This window comes from Lepisosteus platostomus, chromosome 8, assembly GCF_059453375.1.
Source record: "Lepisosteus platostomus isolate fLepPlt1 chromosome 8, fLepPlt1.hap1, whole genome shotgun sequence".
Lineage (NCBI taxonomy): Eukaryota > Metazoa > Chordata > Actinopteri > Semionotiformes > Lepisosteidae > Lepisosteus > Lepisosteus platostomus.
The window spans coordinates 11,427,809-11,449,899 of NC_142618.1; the positions used below are offsets into that span (position 1 = coordinate 11,427,809).

General features: G+C 36.7%; 2 protein-coding genes across 10 annotated transcripts in view; both read right to left on the reverse strand.

The window, feature by feature from the left end:
• The window catches only part of LOC148655663 (lipoxygenase homology domain-containing protein 1-like), a 113,867-nt gene that overhangs the window by 80,526 nt on the left and 11,250 nt on the right, over window positions 1-22,091 (reverse strand). For 6 of the 9 annotated variants that reach the window (XR_015940774.1, XM_088642432.1, XM_088642433.1 and 3 more), the window contains exons 2-8: window positions 15,906-16,563; window positions 12,886-13,057; window positions 4,063-4,226; window positions 3,402-3,488; window positions 1,581-1,716; window positions 923-1,074; window positions 458-536 (exon numbers count right to left, since the gene is read on the reverse strand). Coding sequence is in view for 8 of the 9 variants with exons in the window: in XM_088642432.1 (XP_088498558.1) it covers window positions 458-536; window positions 923-1,074; window positions 1,581-1,716; window positions 3,402-3,488; window positions 4,063-4,226; window positions 12,886-13,057; window positions 15,906-16,550 (1,435 nt within the window). In the remaining variant the exon portion in view is untranslated. Of the gene's footprint in view, window positions 1-457; window positions 537-922; window positions 1,075-1,580; window positions 1,717-3,401; window positions 3,489-4,062; window positions 4,227-12,885; window positions 13,058-15,905; window positions 16,564-18,450; window positions 18,531-21,645; window positions 21,749-22,091 lie in introns of those variants that run through there. The other 3 variants (XM_088642431.1, XM_088642429.1, XM_088642430.1) reach the window with 3 other exon arrangements.
• On the reverse strand, window positions 4,611-11,193 carry LOC148655664 (oxygen-regulated protein 1-like). The gene has a single exon (XM_088644383.1). The coding sequence runs from the start codon at window positions 11,191-11,193 to the stop codon at window positions 6,043-6,045; it is 5,151 nt and encodes a 1,716-aa protein (XP_088500509.1). The 3' UTR covers window positions 4,611-6,042.

A 22,091-nucleotide genomic window follows, 5' to 3' on the forward strand; every position in this document is an offset into this window, starting at 1 on the left:
GCTCTGTCAAATTCCATAATTACCTTGTCAATAATTTCATTTGCTGCCCAACAAAACTAAAATATATGCTATCAGTCACAGAAATGTGTAGATTACTTCTGATATTTCACACACCTGTTATGGGAAAGTCATTGCATTAGAAAACTCATTCATCAGTGAGTGCCAATTTCTTTTTCTTCCAAATGCAAGGCTAGTGTTAACTTTTCAAAGATTGTTGCAGGAATCATTTTGGATACAGAATATTTTCTATAATGCTGTACTCTACTGTATGTATTGTCATTTAGAACATAACAGTAGTCTGATGAGATGCCCTATCAAGATCAAAAGACAGTGACTTAAGAGATCTGACAAGATCAGACAAAAAACACTTATAGGCAGGTCCATAGGCTGAAAGACTTTCTTGTGAGGCACACTTTCTTGTACATCTCTCTAAATCTTTTCTTAATTTTGTCCTTACCTTCCCCGAGTCCATCATGTCCGATAACAACCTTTTCCAAGTGCCCAAGATAAACAGCCTCAAGGGTGAAAGTGTCAACCTAAATCAATGCATTAAAACACATGAGTATAAAACTGAGAAAAAAAAATGCTAGAGTATAAAACTGAGAAAAAAAATGCTAGAAATACCTCTTGTGAATATTTTCAGTTCAGCAATTTGTCAAACATTCTGTTCTGAGATGCTACAGTTCAGCATGGTACAATTAAAAGCATTACACACATACAAAATAGTAAGCATTAAATGGAATAATTAAATGTGAATTTGCATAAATGTGTTACTGGTAATAGATGTTAAAAAAGAAAAATTAGAAATGGCAAACGTCATGAGAATCACCTTAGCTGTTTAGTGTATTTTCATTTCTTAGAAAGAAAATAGATAAAAAAACAAATGAAACACATTGTTCGGTTGTTCTTCTCTATACTGTACCTGTCCTTTACAAAACTTTGTGGGCTTCTTTGAGTTTAAAAGCTGTCTTGACCCTGTATCACCATTTTCCCCATAAACATTGATGTATACATTGGCCCCTGTTCCTGCATTCCACAGGTCTCCTGTCACAACACTGACCCCGTACAGAGTAACTTGGAAAAAAAACAAAGATGTTGTTTAAACAGCACTCACTCGTCTATTTATGTAAGCAAACTGAGAACATTAAAATGGCAAAAGAGAAAAAACTCTTCATTTTATACAACACAAATCTGTTCATTGATGTCTGAAAGGAAGAATCACTGAAAATAATCTCTTTTTTTAAGGAATGTTCTTTTGTTATGGTAATTATATGTGGAGATAGGGAGAAAGGTACTGTATGTAGTGTGTTATACTAGGCCATTGACTAGAGTCAGAATCAGGTTTGAGGCAAATGTTACCCTCTTTTTGGTTGTTTTGTGTGGCAGGGATGTCTATCCCTGGTCCATAGTCCCACAGTCCAAGGTTTAATAGATCACCCTAAATCACCGATTACTTATTGTTTTATGGTATTATTACAGTTCTTAATGCAATTGGTGCATTGAGAAAAGAGTTTTTCTAAGATTATGATGCTGCCGTCATTTCGTCCGGTCTTGTGTTAATGATAATTGTGCATGTTTACCAGGGAAAACAGGGTAACCATGATGTAACACTGGCACTTCTCTGCATATCTCCCCACCCTTCTCCTCCTCCTGAGAGAGCCAGCGATTGACAGGAAGATAGAACATCTCTTCAGTGAACAGATTCTGCAGTCGCACCTAAAAAAGGACCCACTGTTACCCAAAGGCCAAGGTGAAATAAAGTAATATACAGCACAAAAGTCTCTCTCAGCACTGCAGGGGAACTGCATTATCATTAGAAGTCTGTACACTGGTGGTATAAATTATGGGGACCCCAAGGGTGTGAATTTAAACCTGGGTCACCAAGTCAGGTGGGGCTCACAATCGATTCTTTGGATTGACAGGACAGGCCCCCTCTCTTTAAAAGAGGGATTTCTGAGACTTCCAAACAGCATACGCTCTCCAGTAAAAGACACTATGGAGGTTGCAATGTGTCACAACACGTCTGGATATGAGAACAGATCAGAAGAGCATACCAGCCTGTTCTTATTCTCCCTGACTAGGTGCAGGCCCCGTATCTGTGAGCTCAGACATGAATCTTTGGTGATTCCAAAGTGGGGAGGAAGCACCACTCCTTTTAATGATTTTTAAGTCTAAATCATTTGCTATTGATGTCATTTCACTGCAAATGATTTCAAGATCTCCCCTTTGAACACGCAAATACTTCAGTAATTACCACAGCAGCACAGGTATACATTCGCCAAGCTTTACTGTCTCTTGTCTCCACTGGGTCTCAATCATCTCCAATTCAAGCTGTGACACTCTTTTTGTCCTGATATACCATATAACATACTGCTTGCATTCAGTGTGTAATATTTGAAAAAATATAAATCTATGTCCTTGATGTTTTAAAAATGTATTGCGTTTGTGTTTATTTCAAAATTCTTTCTGAGCCCGATCCTTTTGAAAGGAAAAAAAATGACATCACGTAGGATGTACAGTAAGTGTGACAGGTGCAGGTTGGCTTTGCCCCTGCTGGGATGTGATCACAATCACTTTTGTACCATCTCAGGCTCACAGCATCACTCCTTAGAAAGGCAAAACTCAAAACAGCAGCTTTTCTGCTGCAGGAGAATCCTACACTGTCAGGGTTTCAGGAGGGTGGCATCATTTCTCAGCTACATGCTCAGTGCCACTGAGCTTTGTCGTATAAGGACAGAGTAATGAACTTCATTTTTTTGTCTCAAATCTTTTATTTGTTATCAAGGACGCAGCAAGCCAAAATTGCAACAAATGGAGGTTATAACAAATGTTAGGGAGGGATGACAACAACCAAGTTCAATCAGACTGAGCTGTCACTAATTCAGATCATTCCTGACGTAATTTCCTCTCCTACAGCACTATAAATACTGCACATGATCCCCTTCTCTCCTTCACATATGTCTTTTTGCAGCCCACCTCCACCCCATCTCCCCTTCTGCAGCTGCCCCTGTGTTACTCCTCACTCTGTATGGAGGTCCTAGCCTCCTCGTCCTGTGGCCAGGAGGTCGGCCCTCAGCCAAGTGGGCCAAGCCACATGTTAACTAAAACACTCTATAGTCCTTTCAGTACACTTAACTCTTAATTCACTTAATTCTTCTTTATTCCTAGTGAATTTCAAACAAAACAACAAACACAAAATGAGTTATTTTATCATGTTAATCACTTTGTTCTGATTTGATAGCTGTAATACTTCATCGTGGCTGCTGTGCAGAATTGTGGTCCCTGCAATGAATAAAGAGCTTAGCGATTCTTAAGGATGAAAAGCACTACAGTATATAAATCGCAGGATATATCCCCTTTAATAAACAATGATAGTGTTTCTCGGTGCAATGGCTTCTTACCTCTTCACAGTGCCATCCAGGGGACTGTCCAGAGCTGTTGTGTCCAATACGGATTTTGAAGAGCTCACCGATATTACCAACATTTATCTTCAATTTAGCCAGAAAGACACACATTGTGGGGACAAAAAATAAAAATGAAAGTGTTATTACATTAGTGAGTAAACTATGCCACCTGTACAATAAGATCACAATTGAGATGTTCCGCTTTAGCCTTTAATCTTTAATTGAAACAACATACAAGAAATATGCGGCAAAACATCCAAATTCAATGCATAAAGTGTATAAAAACATAGCTTTATGGAATTAATTTGTCAAACAACTCCCATTTTCACTGACTAAAAATAAGAATTTGTGTTAGAAATTTAGTGAGAGAGAAGTTTGTTCTCAAATCTCCTGGAGCCGGTGTCTCTAATCATTTGTGGAAACACTGTTGGCAGTCATGTATAGTTTCTGGAACTGTGACTCGTGCTTCTCTGCTTACAGCTTTTGAAACTGCTTTGTCTCACCTGCAAATGCTTATGACATGCCCTTAATTTTAAAAATGGAACAACTCTCTGGCTTTGAACACTATGTAAGAACAAGTATCCTGCAATAATATTGACCTGCAGTAAAAAATGTCCCTGTTAGATATGAACTAACAAAGTCCATGTTTAGTACGCACATCAAAATTGTCTTCATGGCCACTCTGGAAGAGGTCCCCCTCTCTCCCAAGCAGAAAAAGAGGTCCAGAGTTCCCCCGGAGCCCGTACAGTATGATATAAACTTGGGAACTTGTACCAGCCGATGGCAGGGAGCTTGTGACAACTGACACTCTCCATTTTCCTCCTGGTATAAAGCCAAAATCAAATCAGTACTGATTAATTAAGTGTTTAAGATGAGACATTCAGACTGTACATTCATTTATATCAGAACAATCTGAGATTTGCTAGTAAGTATGATCAGATATAAGTAAGGATTGGTTTCTAACAGGTTATTGATACTCCATTAATGTTCTGCCGGTCTCTTATAGAGTATAAATCAATTGATCAATGGAAGTTTCCTCCAAGTGTCTGACTGATTACTTGTGGACATGTTGACTATTGAATCCAGTAAAAGATTATGAATGTGCTAAACAATGATTGAGGGTGTTATCCTTTTCAGCATTTTAAATATCGATGAATGTTTGTATTTCAATGCTGACTAATGTGTTTAAAACATGAAGCACACGCGTTTGTATATTTCAGCCTTTATTGAACAAATTGTTTGTAACTGTGTGACACAAAGGAACAAACTGAAACAAAATAAAATTTAAATGAAAAAAACAAGTTAGACAAAACACACAAAACACAATATATATTAGCTGCCAATAACCTCTCTTTAGAGATAATTCTACAGAAACTTACATTGTATTGCTAAATTATGTAAATGTGTCATTTACATTTGATAAATAAATATCAAATTTTGTAAATAAAAATCAAAGTTGTAAACCAACCCCAATGTTTTGTTACAGTGCCAGGTTTATGGTTTGTTTTCTCTTGCAAGTTTTGGATCGCTAAGAAACCGTATTTTTTGTTTTTTTAAAAGCAAGATCACAGATCCTGCTTGATATTTTCCAAGGACTTTCAGAAGTTTAGATGGATGTGCAGGATTTGCATAGTCTTTGCTACAGAACAATTCAAATTCATTTTTGAACATTTTTTAATAAATGAAACAATAATTGTACTGTATTGAACTGTTGTAAACCTGTTCATATGGAAATGTGTGCTTGAAAATGTTAAGTTAGATTCCAGCAGCACAATGAGGCAAGGAAGGTTCAAGAGTGATTTGTGTTAAATTGTAGTAAGCATGTTGCTTCTTAGATAGCAAAGTTCTATCATATGGAATGCTATTTGAATACCATTCAGAAGTTAGTAGAAGAAATTAAGGATATTAAAATCATAGGGTCTAGTGTTATAAAATACCAGTATTTAATTAATTCTATGACATCAACAGGGATTTTTACTTTACAACTAAGATATTTTACTTATAGAGTACAATAGAGTTTATATAGACTTACAGAGTTTACACTTGACACAAAATGATCTAACAATGATGTAAGAAAACATTAAATTTAGTGATTATGTTCCATAAACTATACTTTATATGGTTCAAACAATGATTTAGTCAAAATGATGTTGATACAGAGCTATTTGTCATGGCTCTTGGTAGTCACTGTTCTGTGAGTTGCTAGATAAATGGATGAATGTTTTAGTTGAATGTGCAGCAAACATTTTGACCTTAGCCAAAATTATGAAGAAAAATGATACATTCTTGGTACATATTATTTACTACAAACACATAATAAAGTCTTATGTTTTATGGAACACCAGCACTCCACTGTCAACCTCCAGCTTTTAAGTACCATTTTGATCTTGCTGAGAAGTAAAAATTAGGGATCTTAAACTTATGTAATTCGTAAAGTAGATCAGGCACCAATTAATCTATATAGTCATTTTTACTTCTGCAGTAATTGTATGAGTAACTTATTTATTTGTACACTATACACAGTACATACATATTCTTTAGTTGAAAGTGTAACATTCTTGGCATACAGTATATGGCTTTTAACCCTAACAACAAACAATGGTTCAGACAAGCTCTGTGCTTTTTGATTGTTTTTTAGTTATTTTTCCTTCTTTCGTTCATTTCCTTCATTGTCTTCTTGCTCAGCAGTCTGTGTTTTATTTGCTGGTGTTTCAATAAGAATATCAGAGACCTCTGAGACAGCCGACGGTTTTCCATTCTCTGTATTTTCATCATCTTGCAACAGTTCTGATTTAAAGATGTTATGTAATCTTCCACAATGCGCAGATTCTATGCTGCCATTTCTTTTGTTTGCTAACCACACCCTGTAGCAATCCTTTGCTGAATAACAGCATTCTGGAAGGTCTTTGATTATGCTGTTGTTCTCATAATGAACATAAGTAAATCTGCTTTTTTTTCCATACTCCTGTGCCAGATGTTTTTTCTGCCTTTCATTACTCTTAAAGATGATTTTGAATGCAGCGCTCCCCTCTTTTGCATCCTTTACCTGCTTTGAAATCACACGTGAGGACAGCTCTTGTTTGACTTTTGCAATATCTTGTCTAATAATGTCATCTTCGAATATTTTTGTGATTTCGTATATCATCTTGTCCATGTGTTCTTCATCCATTTGTGTGTCTTTCATTATGGTATCTGGGAATACATGGGGACGAATGCTAGGTCCTGTCTTTAGTGAACGCATTATCCATTCGTTCTCAAGATCAGATGGCTTTTGATAAACATATCCTCTGTTTTCCTCATGTAGAGGTTCTACTTTGACTGTTAGTATCGGGCAGTGTTGGCCACACATGATATGCAGCTTTTCCAAAGAGTCTTGCTCTTCAAGAGATCTGCCATTTGTACTGCCTGCCCTAGCAGGCTGTGAAATTACAGGATGAGCCACTGAAGGTCCCTGTTCTGGATGTACTTTGTTGTCGGGTAACCTAAATTCTACTGAGGCAAAAGAAGGCAGGCTGCCATTTTTCTCTGCCCACATTTTTGTGGGTTCACCAGATGGATCAAGACTGTGCAGGTCTTTCTTTTTGTTTGAGCCATCCACTGCACCTCTACAGAGGAGGCTGCCTTTGCTTTTTATGCTCATGTCATCGGGGAAAGGTTCAGAGTCGCTGGCGTGTGGCATGTTAAAGTACGTACACTTGGGTTCCCCTGGTTTTGCAAGTTCTTCAAGCTCAGAAGAAGATATAACAGCCAGGGGAGGGTGATGGCTTCCGAAGTATGAGTAAGGAGCATCTTCACTTGTATTGTCCAGCCCTGTCTCAGCAGATGTGGTTTCAATATTTCCATACATCCCCAATTTTTCTGGTGGAGATTTTCGTATTAAATGATTTTCTTTAAGAAGCCATCTCCCTTTGTCAATCAAAACTCCATCATTGGGGTCAGACAGTGCAGTATTTGGGGAACTTTGCTTAGATTTATTATTTAAGTCCAAAGAGCTTTTGGCATTGAAGTATAATAGATCTGAAGTTGCTTTAGGCTTTGTGTGTACTGGAGATGAGATGCAGCCTGTGCTGTTCTCTCCTGGACTTTCTTTATGCTTTTGTTTTGGCGCAGCTGGTGGTCTCGTCACAGAAAGCACCTTGGCCTCATTGGTCCCATAAAGTCTTTCAATTGTTTTTCTTACATAGCCCTTAGAAATAGACTGTCTCCCACTAATATCTTCTCCACTTTCTGTGGTTAGTTCGCATGATGCCTGTGATCTATATCCACTGCCTGAACTGTCTGAAGTCTCTGGCCTGTAGTCAGACAGGTCTGATGTGGATGGGCTTGGTAGCCTCTTTTTTCGGTATTGCAAATCTTGAGTGCTTTTGGCCATAAACATTTCTTTTATTGACTTGATATTGACTCCACCAGTCTCCTTTTTCATGGCAATTTTAGAATCATAACTAAAAGCTAATGAGGAACATAATGAATCCTTACTGGAAGACTCAACCATATCATCCACGGATTTGACAGATTCAGCTATCCCAGGTTTTTTACGTTCATCATTTAGAATATCTTTAGCTATGGAGACTGAGGAGCTGTGCTCTTTTGCACAGCCATTGTCATTTGTTAAGCATCCATCAAGGTTTTCACCCATAAATTCTTCATCGGCTTTTTGCTCAAAAGAAATGTGTTTTGCCTCCTTAATACCACCTGACTGTGACATTTGAAGCTCATCATTTGCTGAACCGAGCTGCTCTTCTACATAGCTAGCTTCTTTGAAAGCTGTAAATTCCTCTCTATGAGGAATTTCTTCCGTGAGCAAACATGACGGCTCATTTGAAGAGAGTTCTCCATTCAAAGAAGTCTCATCTTGATGAATTGATTCATCATAGCAATGTATTTCCTCTGACTTGTGGTTTTGCTCTTCTTTTATATTAACCTCTTTGCTCTGCTTATCCACAGGAGCCAATTCCTCAGTTTGTAATTCTTCAGGAATACCAGGTTCTGCAATTGAATCTTGAATGTCAAAAGTATGATCCATATTTTTATGGTTTTCATCTGTGTAGGCCTCGAGCAGTGTATTTGTTTCTGAAAATGCTGCTAGAAAATCATGGCTTTTCCCCTTTCCAGTAATTTCCTGATGATCGCTACAGGGGTGTAATAAATGGGAAGATGTAGTCTGTTGAGAATCTGAGAGACCAATTGTCAGTTCTCCCTCAGTTTCAACGCTAGCCATTTTCTTCAAAGACTCCATAAGTTTTAAAGCTTCAGTGGAGCTTCTATTTTTTGTCAATACTACAGTGTTGTCCATGTCTGTGATACCTTCCCTTAAAGCCAACACAGACAAAAATGCCAAAATGACTTTGGAAGAAGCTCCAAGAGTAGAAACAACATTTGAAGAAAGGTCTGGCAGGCTAGAAGACTTTTCTAAACTAGAGAAACGTTTGCTGTTGGACGTCTGCTGTTTTTGGATTGATTTTACTGAACAGCACAGCTGCTCTAATACAGGTTTCAAGTCAGGTTGTGAAGGTGAATTACCACAGATTTCCCCAAACTCCGTTTGAATTGCAGCTTCTGTTGTTTTCTGTGTTTTATGCTGCTGTTTTTGGATTGATTTTACTGAACAGCACAGCTGCTCTAATACAGGTTTCAAGTCAGGTTGTGAAGGTGAATTACCACAGATTTCCCCAAACTCCGTTTGAATTGCAGCTTCTGTTGTTTTCTGTGTTTTACGCTGCTGTGTCAATGCTATTGGATTAGTTTCCGTATTTGGAATTGAATCATGTAAGCTCTGCTTTTTATTAGAGTCTTCATCAGATGCTTCCTCCAGCTTCTCCATTTTAGAAACACTTTCGATTTGCCTTTTGATGGTGTTAATTTTACCAGCATGAAGGTATTCAGTATGGTTCTCCTTTGTTTCACCAGTTACTTCTGATTCCTCTGATGGATCACTGCCTATTTGAAAGATTACTTTATTGTCTGTGTCTGCTTCATTGTGTGATACATTCCCCTGAGATGATCTGGATCCTGACTGTAAATTTTCCAGCCAGTTTTCTACTTTCTCATTAACTAAAGAAGGTGAAGAATAAAGCTCAAGGAGTGAGGCATTCTCACTAAGTTCTCTTGTCTCCTTTTCAGATGAGTTTTGTTCGGTCTTTTTCTGTTTTTTCTGTCTCATTTTGTCTTGCCCTGATGAATCAATAGGTGGCAAGACAATTTTCTTAAAACATGTGTGTTCCTCACTTCCATTCAGGCATACCATCTGGTTGTCTTTGATAGATTTGACTTCAGAATAGTTTAGTTCTTTTTCAGCCATTAACCCTTTGGTGTTCTCAATGTTTAATGCATATGCATTTTCAGACAGACTCAGTACAGAAAAGCTGTTAATATTTTCCTCTTCCATGCCTTTCTTTTTCTTGTTGCTTTTTTTAATTTTGTTTACCTGTTGGAAATTGCTTGGGCTTTCCTCTGTATGTTTTATCTGTTTTTCACCACTGGTTAAAATGTCGGAGATAGCTTTCCTGGTGTCTTTCTGAGAGGTCATGTCTTTTTTTTCTCTTCCTTTGCTATATGAGCTCACGTTTGTTGGCACGTTTATCTTTTTGACTTTTGGCTTGACCTGCTTGTTTTTTTTCCCTTGGATTGAAGGTGAAACGTGATCCTTTGTATAACCTCCTGAGCTGAATTCAGAGCATTCTGTTTTGGGGGGTAATGCTTTTGAAAGTAAATTAACAGAAAACCCAGTTTCATCATTTCTGACAGAAGACAAGTCGTTTCTGCTTGTGTAAGAGTTGATCATGAGATCTGACGAAAAAGATGTGTTACCATTTTTTCTGCCATTGAGTGATTCTGAAGCAGTGGATGGTCTCTTGTAATGCACTTCATATTCATTGCCTAAGGAACACAGGGGTAGGTCTGAAGAAGCTGGTCTACCACAGGTAAATTTTCCTTCAAGGCCACATTTTAGATTTGCAAAAAAATTGTCATGGCAACTTTGATGTTCAACTATGTGTAATACCGTTTCCGTAATTTCTTCTCCATTGTCATGTAACTTTAGTATGTTGGCTACTCCCGAAGATTTGACAGAGGAGTGTACATCATTGTTATTGATCTCTACAGACCCTGTTTTCCTGGGTTTGGGTATGGGTCTGCTGCTGCACTGGCTAACCATGCAGTATTCTTTTTTGACATCACCATTTTCAGTTTCCTCAATGTAGGCATAAGTACCAACTACATTTTCCTCTATTTCCTTTTCTAACACAGTTTTGAGACTTTCCAGTGAGGTCTGCTTTTTTTTAGTGCGCCTTGGCCCAGGGGTCGGTGGTCTTCTAAAGAAGACTTTATCTTTGCTTTCGGTGTCATGCTTATTTAGTGCCAGATCTTGCCAAAAGTCATGTTCTTGGGTTTCTCTGAAAGCAGGAACCTTTTCATCTCTTCCTTCTTGAGACGTTTGATTCGTTCCTTTCTGAGAGAGATCATTTTCCTCTTTAGACGTATATTCAGTTGCACATGTTAGCTCTGTAGCAGCAACCAGGTTGGGATTGGAAGAACTGCCACCTGGCTCTGGGTGCGAGATGCAAGCCACATTGATTTGGTTGGAGACACTAGACCTGCTGAGCGTGGTGGTCCATTGTATCGTTTCCTCCTGTTTTATTGTTAATCGCACTTTCATCTCTACTGTCATGCTGCCGTCTTGATTGACACGAAAAGACTTTTCTATGTCCTCATCAAGAGGCATCACAGGAATGTCCTCCTCGACACATGTGCAGGTCTCCGCTGATTCCATGGTATTACTGGGAATGGGCATGTCATACAAGCTTCCAGCTATGGAGCCATTGATCTGGTTTACAAAGTACTTTTCTGAAGACAGAGAGAAATTTCTAGACCGAGTGCTGGAGACTGATTTCTTTTTCCCTTTTAAGGTTAATTGTTCCAAAATAAAAAAAAAATGGAGGAGAAGCAGCAAGAGTGAAGAAAAGGAAAAGATGGGGGGTTTGTTGTGAAGCAGTTGCCCATATTCCATTGGCAGGGAAAGCATTGAAAGAAAGAAAACACAGAAATTAGAAAAACAGTTGAAGCAAAAAAGCAGTTTTAATCATTCTAATATATTCACTTATCACCATGTCTAGTAATAATGAATAAGCAGAAATATTACCATTGTTAATGCTTCATGCATTTGCTAGACTGTATGCAGAATGACCTACAAAGCAGCTAATGCAGGAAAGACATTTGGGTCAGTCAGGGAATTACTGACATCATTGAACACCTCAGCAAATTTCTTCATCTTATCCCTTTCATCTTAAGAGATTGAAATGATTAGTATTGGGTGACTGTAGCATAATCTAGCATTCCGTCTGGTCTTCTTTACATTTCTGAAGGCATCTAAACTGGCGTCCTAGAAACACTGCAATTTATGTCAAAACTATACACAAAATTTATTGTTATATAATCCATTGTTATATGTTATATGTTATATGTACTTTCTCTTCCATAGATTCTTCATGGAACAACAAGCCTAGATTCATCCTAAACATAACTCAGGTTGAAGTGCTGTTTGTGTACCTGTGCTTTACTATCTCACTGTAAACAGAATATTACAGTATTAAATATTCCTCTACATGATATTTCATAAACATGACAATATTTTTGTATGTAGTTCCATTGTGTATGACTGCAACAGCAGTCAAAATTACAGGGAGAAATCAAACACATTTAAAAAAATACTGTATAAGACAGGATATGCTTTTAGTGGACAACTTTTCTTTTCTTGTTCAAAATTACAGATGTACAAGCATGAACCATTGTGTCACACGGCTTTCCCAGAATATCAGTATTTTTTAGGAAGGTCAGAAATAATCTGAAAGAACGCTAAAACTCTTCTTTTTTTCACATTCCTCCCAGGTTCACCCTACAGCTTTTTATGTTGTTATTAACGGCAAATCTATATGCAGGACTAACAAATGTTACTTCTAAAAAGGTAGTGAATTACTGTTATAAGTTACATCAAGATTTGTTTTTATGAATTAATAACAAAGGTAACAAGTTAGTGGAAATTAATTTGAGTAAAATACAGTAGTAAAATGTGAGTTACTTTATATAATAACCAATTACAAAGACTAACTTTTCATAACTTTCTAAAACTATTTTCCACCAATTTGGTGCATTACCTTAAGGACTATGGACAATGTCTGTACACAATATTTGGAAGAAGTGATCAGTAAAGTTTAGTGAATGACTGAAATGAAATTGAAATAAACATTAATCTGGAAGACCTATGACTCTAGAGTAATGTAAATCTGTTTTACACTTATTTGCAGGATAGAATATAAGAACAAGTCCAAATTGTGTGAGAAAAATATCTCAACTAATCCTTGGACACCTTTGAGCAAATGGAGAGGTAAAAAATGAAATGGTTAAATTCAATAACAAGGTTACTTTGCTTATCTGTTCTTTTGCTTTGATCTTTTGTGGAGATTTTTCGTTAAAAAAACAGACTTACGATTCCTTCGTCCCAGCCTCTCTCTGTGCTTTGGCTGAACGTGACTGGAGACTCCAGGCAGCTTTGCAGGCAGAGTCTGTGTTTGAGGATCATAGCTGCCTGGTTTGAACGGTTCTCGTCCTGAAGCTACAACAACCCCTGAGCACAGAATCAGAGACTGGAGACTATCAACCTGCAATTTTAAAGAAAAGGCAATGACATAAAAATCCATCAATAATCCAAACAAAGCATCATGCTGTTCAGTGGCTAGTCTGAAAATAGTCTGAATTTGCTGAGATTGTACAATTATTCTGTATTTATCAGTTATTTATTATTAATAATTGCTAAATAATTTAATAATTATTTATTAATTATCCAGTAGATGTTTTTCTCTCATATTTAGCAGATTTCTTGATAAAACATGTCATACCCAATGATGGCTTTGAATGCAACTTTACAAAGGGGCTGTGTTTTTTTTTTTTGCTTTTTTGTTTCAGTACTTGTATTTTAATTTAAGAAAATCTTTTGGTTTCCTGCTGATATACATGTACTAATTACAGTAAATGTATTGTTTTTAGATTATATTTTTAAGTGAATCTTAGTGAAAGCTTAGTGAAGCATCTTGCTTGGATACAACAGTGTACCCTACCTGGAATATTAATCCATAACTTTTCCTTTATGAGTCCAGAGTTACAACAACTAATTGACACTACAAAGCCAAGGCTCTGTGTGCTGCTCACATACTAGCTTTGAAACTGACCTTAAAATTGCTATAGGGTGCTTAGACCAGTCGTTTTGGCAGCGCTCCTGTTTATTTTGAATGCAAATCAGAAGGTGCCAAGAATATTCTTAAGGTGTCAATAAAATGTTTTTTTTAAATATTCTAGAACATTTTTAAACCATCATTTTAGATCAGATGTGTTCAAGAAATTGTTCTACCAGAACCTTAAAGATTAAATTTAAACTGATTTAAAACTTATTTTATGTCTGGAACATTGAAGATAATGAAAACGTATTTTGCTCTATACTTTCATTTTTGATCAAAAATGTGGGTAGAGAACTGATTTTCAGTTTATCATTGGTATCTTTTAGCAGTGTCTCTGAATGTCCTTGAACACTTTCAGACATTTCTCTCAGAGACAAAAGAAACAGACGAAATTGTAAACTTGGTGTACTCTTTAAAATATATTCTTATAGGCTGAAGAAAGCCACACATTAGTTTTGACTTACATCTCAAAAGAGGGCACCACACAGAAATCCAATAACGGCACATTACCAAGATACTGGCCAGTGTGGGTATGAAATATGAGGCTTACTGTATGCTTTCGTGTTAGTTATTTGAAATATCTCCCCAGCCTTGGCTAATACTGTTAGTCAGCTGATTTAATGGGATTCTAGCTAAGAAGCTTAGATTTTGTTTCCCCTCTCCTACAAGTTATTTTTGGATCAGTCACTAGGTAGTGCTCATTAAATGGCTTTGACCCTAGTTCCTGGCCTGACATCATACAATGGGGCTCTCAGGTAATGTGTGTCCTCATTCTGCTTCCATTTCTTAAATAAATATACGATCACAGCACAGGTAATTCTATTCAAACAAAAACTTGTGGCCCACAAGAGATTGAATCCTGCAGTCAAAATCATTCCAATGCAACACCTAACAATATCTTGATTAACCATACCATTATGATTTCAACTTAATAAGGTAAACTGTACTAAGCATTAACCACTTTTTGTATACAAAGTATATTTCTGTGTCTTTTACTATCCTCCCATTATATCTCTACTTTCTAGTGGATGAACTGTTTAATACATAGTATTCAGTCATACTGGGACACTGTCTACTTATCTAAAAACATTTACAATTGTGTTCATCAGACTCATAACTTAACCACAGAATAAATCTACTTAGGCCTTCTCGAAAGTCTTTGTACAGTTTTTACATGTTTACAAGTCTTTTTGTACACAGTTCAGGTGAGGCAGTAACACATCCACTTTTCTTCTATTCACTACACATCTACTATTTTTAAAATAAGACTGACAATCTTCAGTTAAAGAAGTGCAACCATTTTTCTGCCAACAGAAACAGTAAGATGATATTCTGGCAAATGGGTTTCTAACAGTTATTTCTAAGGAACTTGTGGACGAACCACATAGGTTTATATTAAGCTATTTTTTTCCAAGCAATGAAAATGTAATCTCACAGTGTGGTATTTTCATTTAATACAGGACCACACTCTTTTTTCTGGGAAGTCCAAAAAACAGCAAACTAGAAAGGATTAACACTAGTGTATCTACAGTATGTAGTATCGATGGTTATCCTCACCATCACAGTAGAAGAGACTGAATTAAAATCCTTGCTTCTATCAATACATTTCCTCTAATGTCCCCTAAGAAAAAGTCAGGCTTGAGAAACAGATATTCATTATAAATGCTGTATGTTGCTAATGTCCTATAGCCATTGTCGGTGGCACGATAATAGAAAAAATATATATTCCTAAAAAATGGTAAAGATGTTTAGTATTCAAATTATGGATTTTGTTTTTCCTCAGGAGTTCTTTTACTGAAAGATTACTAGGATCTTGGCTTCTAGAAGCAATAGGAACATATCTGGTTGACTGGTCTCACCACAACTAAAAAACTTGGCAGCGCATTGACACTCAGCTTTTGTTCTCCCAGAATTCCTGGAATCTGCCCTGTCTTGATATTACTGTAGTTTTTTGCAACTTTGTGCTGTGTGGGGGAGGGGGGAGGGGAGGGTGGTGGAGAAAGTGGGGTTTTGGTGGGCTATTGCTGATAGGGCTGAATTCTTCTTACATAGTGGACTATGCTGTCTAGACAGCTTGAAGTTGTCCAATTGCTCTAGGATTCTCTAGCTGAAAACTTGGATTGAGTCCATTAATGCTGGGATATGCTGTGGTGTTCTGATTTCTAAATTTCAAACCCGGTTCACAAAAACAAAATTGTATGGGTCTTTGCTGGAATGTTCTTGCCTCGTGACTTCTGTAACTACTGTATGGAGAGGATCATAAACAGATGCTTACCCTTCTGCCATCTGGAGTATACAGCTTTACTACAGGAAACTGCATCACCTCTGTCACGTGACCGAGAAGTGACTCAAACGTCTGTGATGTTTTCTTTTGCAGCATTATGGTGTTCTTGATTCCAGAGTCTCCGTTTTTGAAGACAACAAGTTTTTTGGGTGTGCGCACCACCAGTGAGTTTTCGCGTTTCATAATCCTGCTGTCATTTTGCCTGGCCAGGTGTACCGCACGGCGGCGGGCGCTCACTGGCCTGGTGGTATACCAGGGTACTGGCTTCTTACTCGCCACATCCAAATCTATAGGCTTGACTTTCTTTTGATCTGAGCAAATGTATGACTTCCCGTCCTCTAGCTCGTCAAGATGGTTGATACCATGGATTCCACGAGGGGTGGTGATGTTTCGAACCCCGAAGGGCAAAGGAACTTTCTTAGATAAGGTATCCAACAGGACATCAAACGATTTAAAAGTCCGATTGTTGATGACCATCTTTAGCCCACTGAACTGGGGGTCGCCGCTCTTATAGAAGCAGACGTGTTTCGACGAAATGGGGTCTGTGATTTGAGGGTGACGGGAGATCATTGTCTGCCCACTCTCAGAGAAATGATCCGGTGGCTGTGAGGGGTTTCTGGGGTCAATATCACTCATGTTTGCCCATCAACTGAAAAACAGAAAAAAGATGAGAAAGAGATCATGCATATATAAAGAATACATAAATTGTTGTCCTCTCCTACATTAAAATACAGTAGTTGTGACCTTTCATTCTCTAAAGTGATGCCCTGCTTTATTTCATCATTATTATTTATAAATGGCAGAGAATGTTTAAAATTTGGTTCTATTAGACAGGCATCCTTTATCTGAGTAAATTTCTGCTTTATAAATCAAAGAATGTGATTAGATAATAAAAAAAATAGTTTTAGTTCCAATAAAGAATTACAAAACCAGAAAGCAATTAACAATATGATGGTCAAGTGCCATATTGCCACATGTTGTGCTAACAAACGCCTAGCTCTTTGTAAGTACCTGCTGAATGTGATCTATATTGAAAGAAACAGGTCGACAAACAACATTTGAGCTCTTTGAAACTACAATGATGTTCTCCTTTCTCTTTTAATCACAATTGTATTATTTTTTTGGATCACAGATCCAAAAGTGAGTTTTGTAAGTGAATGTACTGTGTGTCAGATTCCAAAACAATTATTGATTATATTAGGAAAAAGGCTTCTCCATTGAGGACATTTTCTCTGAACTAGTTAATCCAATCCAATGTATCCCATCATCACGTAACCTAACATCACAAGTCAGTTTGAAAAGGCCTTTCTACATGGACCTTTCTTTGGAACTCATTATGTTACTCGCTACCTGATGCATTCTGTAACCACAAATCTTGTTTACTTTATGTCATCCTGTCCAGGATTTCCTGACTCTTTGCCGCTGGATTTATCTGACATTTGATCACATTGGATTTAAGTGACAGTTGTCTACTACAGTTTAAAATATTTTGTGAATCAGTGACATAGAAACCTGTTGAATGATCTTGTCACCTTCTGTCTTGCATATTTAGATGCTTACAATAACATACTCACAAGAAAGAATGGGACAAGCCTTCACTTTTCTGTGTAAATAATTTCTTGTGCCAAAGAATTTGTGAAAACTGTAATCATTACTCTTATATTACTGGATATAGCATCTTTGATCCATTTCACTCCTCTGAGTGACAGGCTCCTATCCTAAGTAAACACACAAGTTATGCCTCAAATTTGAATGCCTCAAACTCCCATAAAAACAGAAAATTAATCTCTGCCATTTTCTGAAAAATTGTCATTAGTTGACTTTCATCTCCTCTTTCAGTGTGAATTTGATTTCTGTGAGATGCTATTCTATTGTTATGTTTCCACTCTTTTTTTAAACTAAATTGCTACTGGACAGGACACAAGAAAAGTGCTAAAAAGAAAGCTTAATATTTGACTAATCAGAGTACAATAGTATATCTGTAAAATAAATAAGCACGTACATAATCTCTCATACATAAATAAAACCACTTCAATTATGAGCTGAGAAAAATGAAGACGTAAAACTATTAATACGGCTTACCCAAAGAAAAAGTCATGATTTTTTTTTTGTCAACATACTGTAGAAGTAATTATCGCATATTTTCTAACCTGAAAACACCTACTGAAAAACATTTTTCTTGGGTGTTTTCTGAAGGGAGGACAGTGAAAAAACAAAATTAATAATTTTTTTTTATTCCTCTGAACCTCTGAACCACATTATGCCTTTTTAGTAAAATTGCAAAGACAAAATTTCTCTAACATATGTTTCAGTAAATACATTACTTACATGTTTCATTTTATTAGTTTTATTAGTTTTCAGTTTCAGCACTTCAGGTATATTAGAATAATATTGTAATATCTTTCAGTTGAAATACAGATAGATAGAATATAATCTGTCCTTTTTTATTCACCTACCTATCATTATTGTACTCTCAATGATTTACAAATCCACAAGACCAACAAAATTTGCAAGTAACAAAATACGAATGACTTACTTACTTTTATATTTTAAGAAAACCGGGACCAGCAGAAGTACACACTCCATAGTCTTTGTAAGTAACCTCAGATACAGAAGCACAATTAGATGGACTTGGCAGGTTTATTTCGAGAGAGGGAGCATCAGGGTCAATTTGCTTAATCTTTGCTCACAGTTAATCAATGTCACTGTGGTACTGTGTGTTAGGACTGTGAGCTGAGCTGTGTAGATTCCATGATAATATAACAGATGTCATCTTTGTTTTGGTCCTTAAAATTTTTCAGATTAAGTAAAATTAAATTGGAAAACAAGGAACTCTCCTTCACACATTTACAATAAAATCAGAGATTTACATATTAATGCCATTTACAAAGTGGTGCAGATTCTAAACTAAGACAATGTTTCACTGAATGGCACCTAGTTCGTTTCTCAGTGCTCCATGCTTTACTTTTAATTCATACTGCGTAGATTTCCTACTTCACATAAACATCACATTTGTTAAGTTAACAGGACCCAGATGGCCTGTACTGTTTCTAATTTTCTAACACAGGTGTAATCTGATTTGAAAAGTCTTTAGGTAATAAGGATTAGAAGAGCTTTTAAATATTAACTGGCACTGTGAAGGAAGGTGCCTGGTAAGAACCACCTAATTCACAGCATGTACACTTTTCTGATTGGCTTGTACAAAACAGATTAATTTATTTAAATTCCTGACCAGGATTCAGGAAACGTCTCTGATTGTTGTGCTTGCGCTGATACTGCATGTGAAATCTTTGCTGGATTACTGCCTACCTTGCAATGTGGAATAAATATTCTATCCATCTATTATACAGTATCTACATTAGAGTGTGTCTGAACTTGATGCTGCTTATGTGAAGCACGTGGTGCACAACATCTTGATATTTTTGGATAAATCTGCCAAGCCTTCACTCAAACCACCATCACTAATACTAGCTAAATAAACTGAGGTGTAAAATTTTGGCCCATGCATCTCCATCCTGCATTTCGAACAAACGTACAAATGCTACTGGTTTGGCAGAGTATTCTTCTTTGTGATTTACTCCTGCTGTTGTCTTTGAGAGTTAGTTCTTACGAGGCATTTTAAGAAAAACTATGTCCACATTTACAATGTTATTTCTTAACAGGTAGCCATCTGACACTTCGTTAACGTAAGAAAATAGATGAACAGATTTTTTTCATGAAGTTCCAAAAAGGATAAGGAATATTGCCTGTTTTTGGAATTCTGTTGTGGTGGTTCCTATAAGGTTTTTCCATTAAACATATGACATGACGTCTTGCAGACAGGTTCCCTGATAATCATGGTGGAGAACTACATTAGATATCCATGTCTCCTGATCTCAATCACATTCACCATTGGGGAAACTGGAAAATAGGCAATTTAAGGTTAATCTACATCAGAGAGTATGGTGTTTTAATGCCTTAAATACAAATTTAAAAATGAAAATTAAAAAACTAACCTTACTTTTGTTTAACCTATACATATATTATATTATATTGCAAACAAGAACATACTGTAATCATAACAGACTTAATGAAAAAAGTCAACTTGGCCTGAGGCCTCATACACATCTCAGACTACCCCACTGTCAGAGAAATAAATAGCCATACAAAACTAAAAATAAATATGTGTAAATTAAGGTAGGCAAATGGTTGTATGTTTGTCAAGACTGGGCAAACACTTGGAAACTGACTTTTATTGTAGACATGAAATGGTGAAACACAAAACACAGAACAAAAGTGAAAAATATGTAGAAGTGCAATTAAAACTGAGATCAGAAGGCACCACCCAGATGGTTGTATGGGGATGGGACAAGTTATCTGATTGTATCGTTGAAACTTATAAGATTTCATATCATCATTGAATCAATTGGCTACTATGCACACAATAAGTTAGATGGGTTCAACAGCCTCCTCTCATTTGTTACAGTTCTTATGTTTAATGATATATCTTCAGGAATTGAATATGGTGTTCAGTACTATGCTAAAAATCATAGCAGTATTGCAGATTTGGATAAGGTATTTTTTTATTTATGTGTGTTATTTACAGCAGAGTGACAGAGTGCTGGGTCCATATTTAATTCTAAATTTCACCTACTATAGAAACAAACTCTGTTAATACTGCCTTAATATTTTAATATCTTAAAACAATAACTGAAAGCAAAATAGTCTTGAATTATATAAAATATAAAAAACACTGGCTACCATTCATGAATATAGTATCCACAACATTTACCGAGTACAAAAAATAAAACATGGAAGTATATCTCTTAAATGCAACTTCAGTTTTAGCTTCTCCTAGGTAATTTCCATTATGTAACCAGCTGCAATGCCTAAAGCTATGACCACGTTCTATTTTGAGATGATTGAGCTAATTTTGTAGCCCCTTCCAGCTTTAGTAATCCTAATGATCCATGAAGAACCATAAATAAAGCTGAAACATGTTACAACTGTTTGATTACAGTGTCTAAAATATATAAATGTGAGGTGTAATATACTTACTCTAGTCACTGTGTGTACAGAGTAGGCAGAAAGTGTAGTGGTACAGTGTGTGGAAATGTCCCTGCAACCATTGAACGCTTAACCCATTTTTTATTTTAATTAAAAATAGTAAAAGCATACAAAAGGAATTCACTGGATCAACAGTTAATAAATGTGAATATGTTTAAATAATTAATCCATTGGTTTTCTAACAGCTATATCCAAATCAGTGTCATGGAGGAGATGGAGCCAATCCCAACAAGTGATGATACAAGGCAGGATACACACTGGAAGGGACACAAATCCAACACAGGACACACACAGACACAAACACACGCTCACAGCAGGGCAAGTTTTCCCAGAAGCCAATTAACCTACCAGTACGTCTTCAGACTGTGGGAGGAAACCCACACAAACAGAGGGAAAACCTACAAACTCCAAACAGAAAGCACCCCAGGAATTGAACCCAGGGGCCAATACTGACAGGCAACAATACTGACCATTGCCCCCACAATAGTTTGTTAAATTATTATTTTTTTAAAGAAAATATAAGATAATTTGAAAGCAAAACATAGTAATGCACCTACATTTTGAGTCCCACACATAAAGATATTTAGGAATTATAATAAAAAACTGAAGCTTATCCATAATTTAAAAATGTCTCAGTATGTGATCTGAGCTCAGTACTTCAGATTACAATGAGATAAACACTTACCATATGGCTGTGGAATATGCTTCAATTTTTAATCCCCTCATTTCTTATTAAAAGGATGTATTTAAACAATTTCAGGTTGTTGAGAAATGAAAGTGTGTTAATACACAAGGCAATATGTTTTGTGGAAAAAAAGTCTGAAACTGTTTGATATTTCCTATTGAAATTTGAGCCACATGGCAACAATGAAGAAGGTGCTTAGACTGTTGAGTCATCAATCTCTGAGGGTGAAGCAGTGAATGTCAGGAATGAGGCTATGATTGGAAAATGACCTCAGCACCTAAACTAAATAAGAAATGCAGAGCGAGTTCAGTCCCAAGAGGAGAATCATTGACTTCATCGTCAGTCACACAAAGCTTAAATCTGGCCCATCAGGAAGCATCTGCCCAGGGAAGGCTCAGCCCCTAGCTGGCATGAGGACTTGAGAGCATGAAGTCCTGAGGGAATAC

Coding starts and splice junctions, on each gene's coding strand:
- LOC148655664 (XM_088644383.1), bottom strand. CDS start 11,193: ATGCCCATTCCCAGTAATACCATGGAATCAGCGGAGACCTGCACATGT.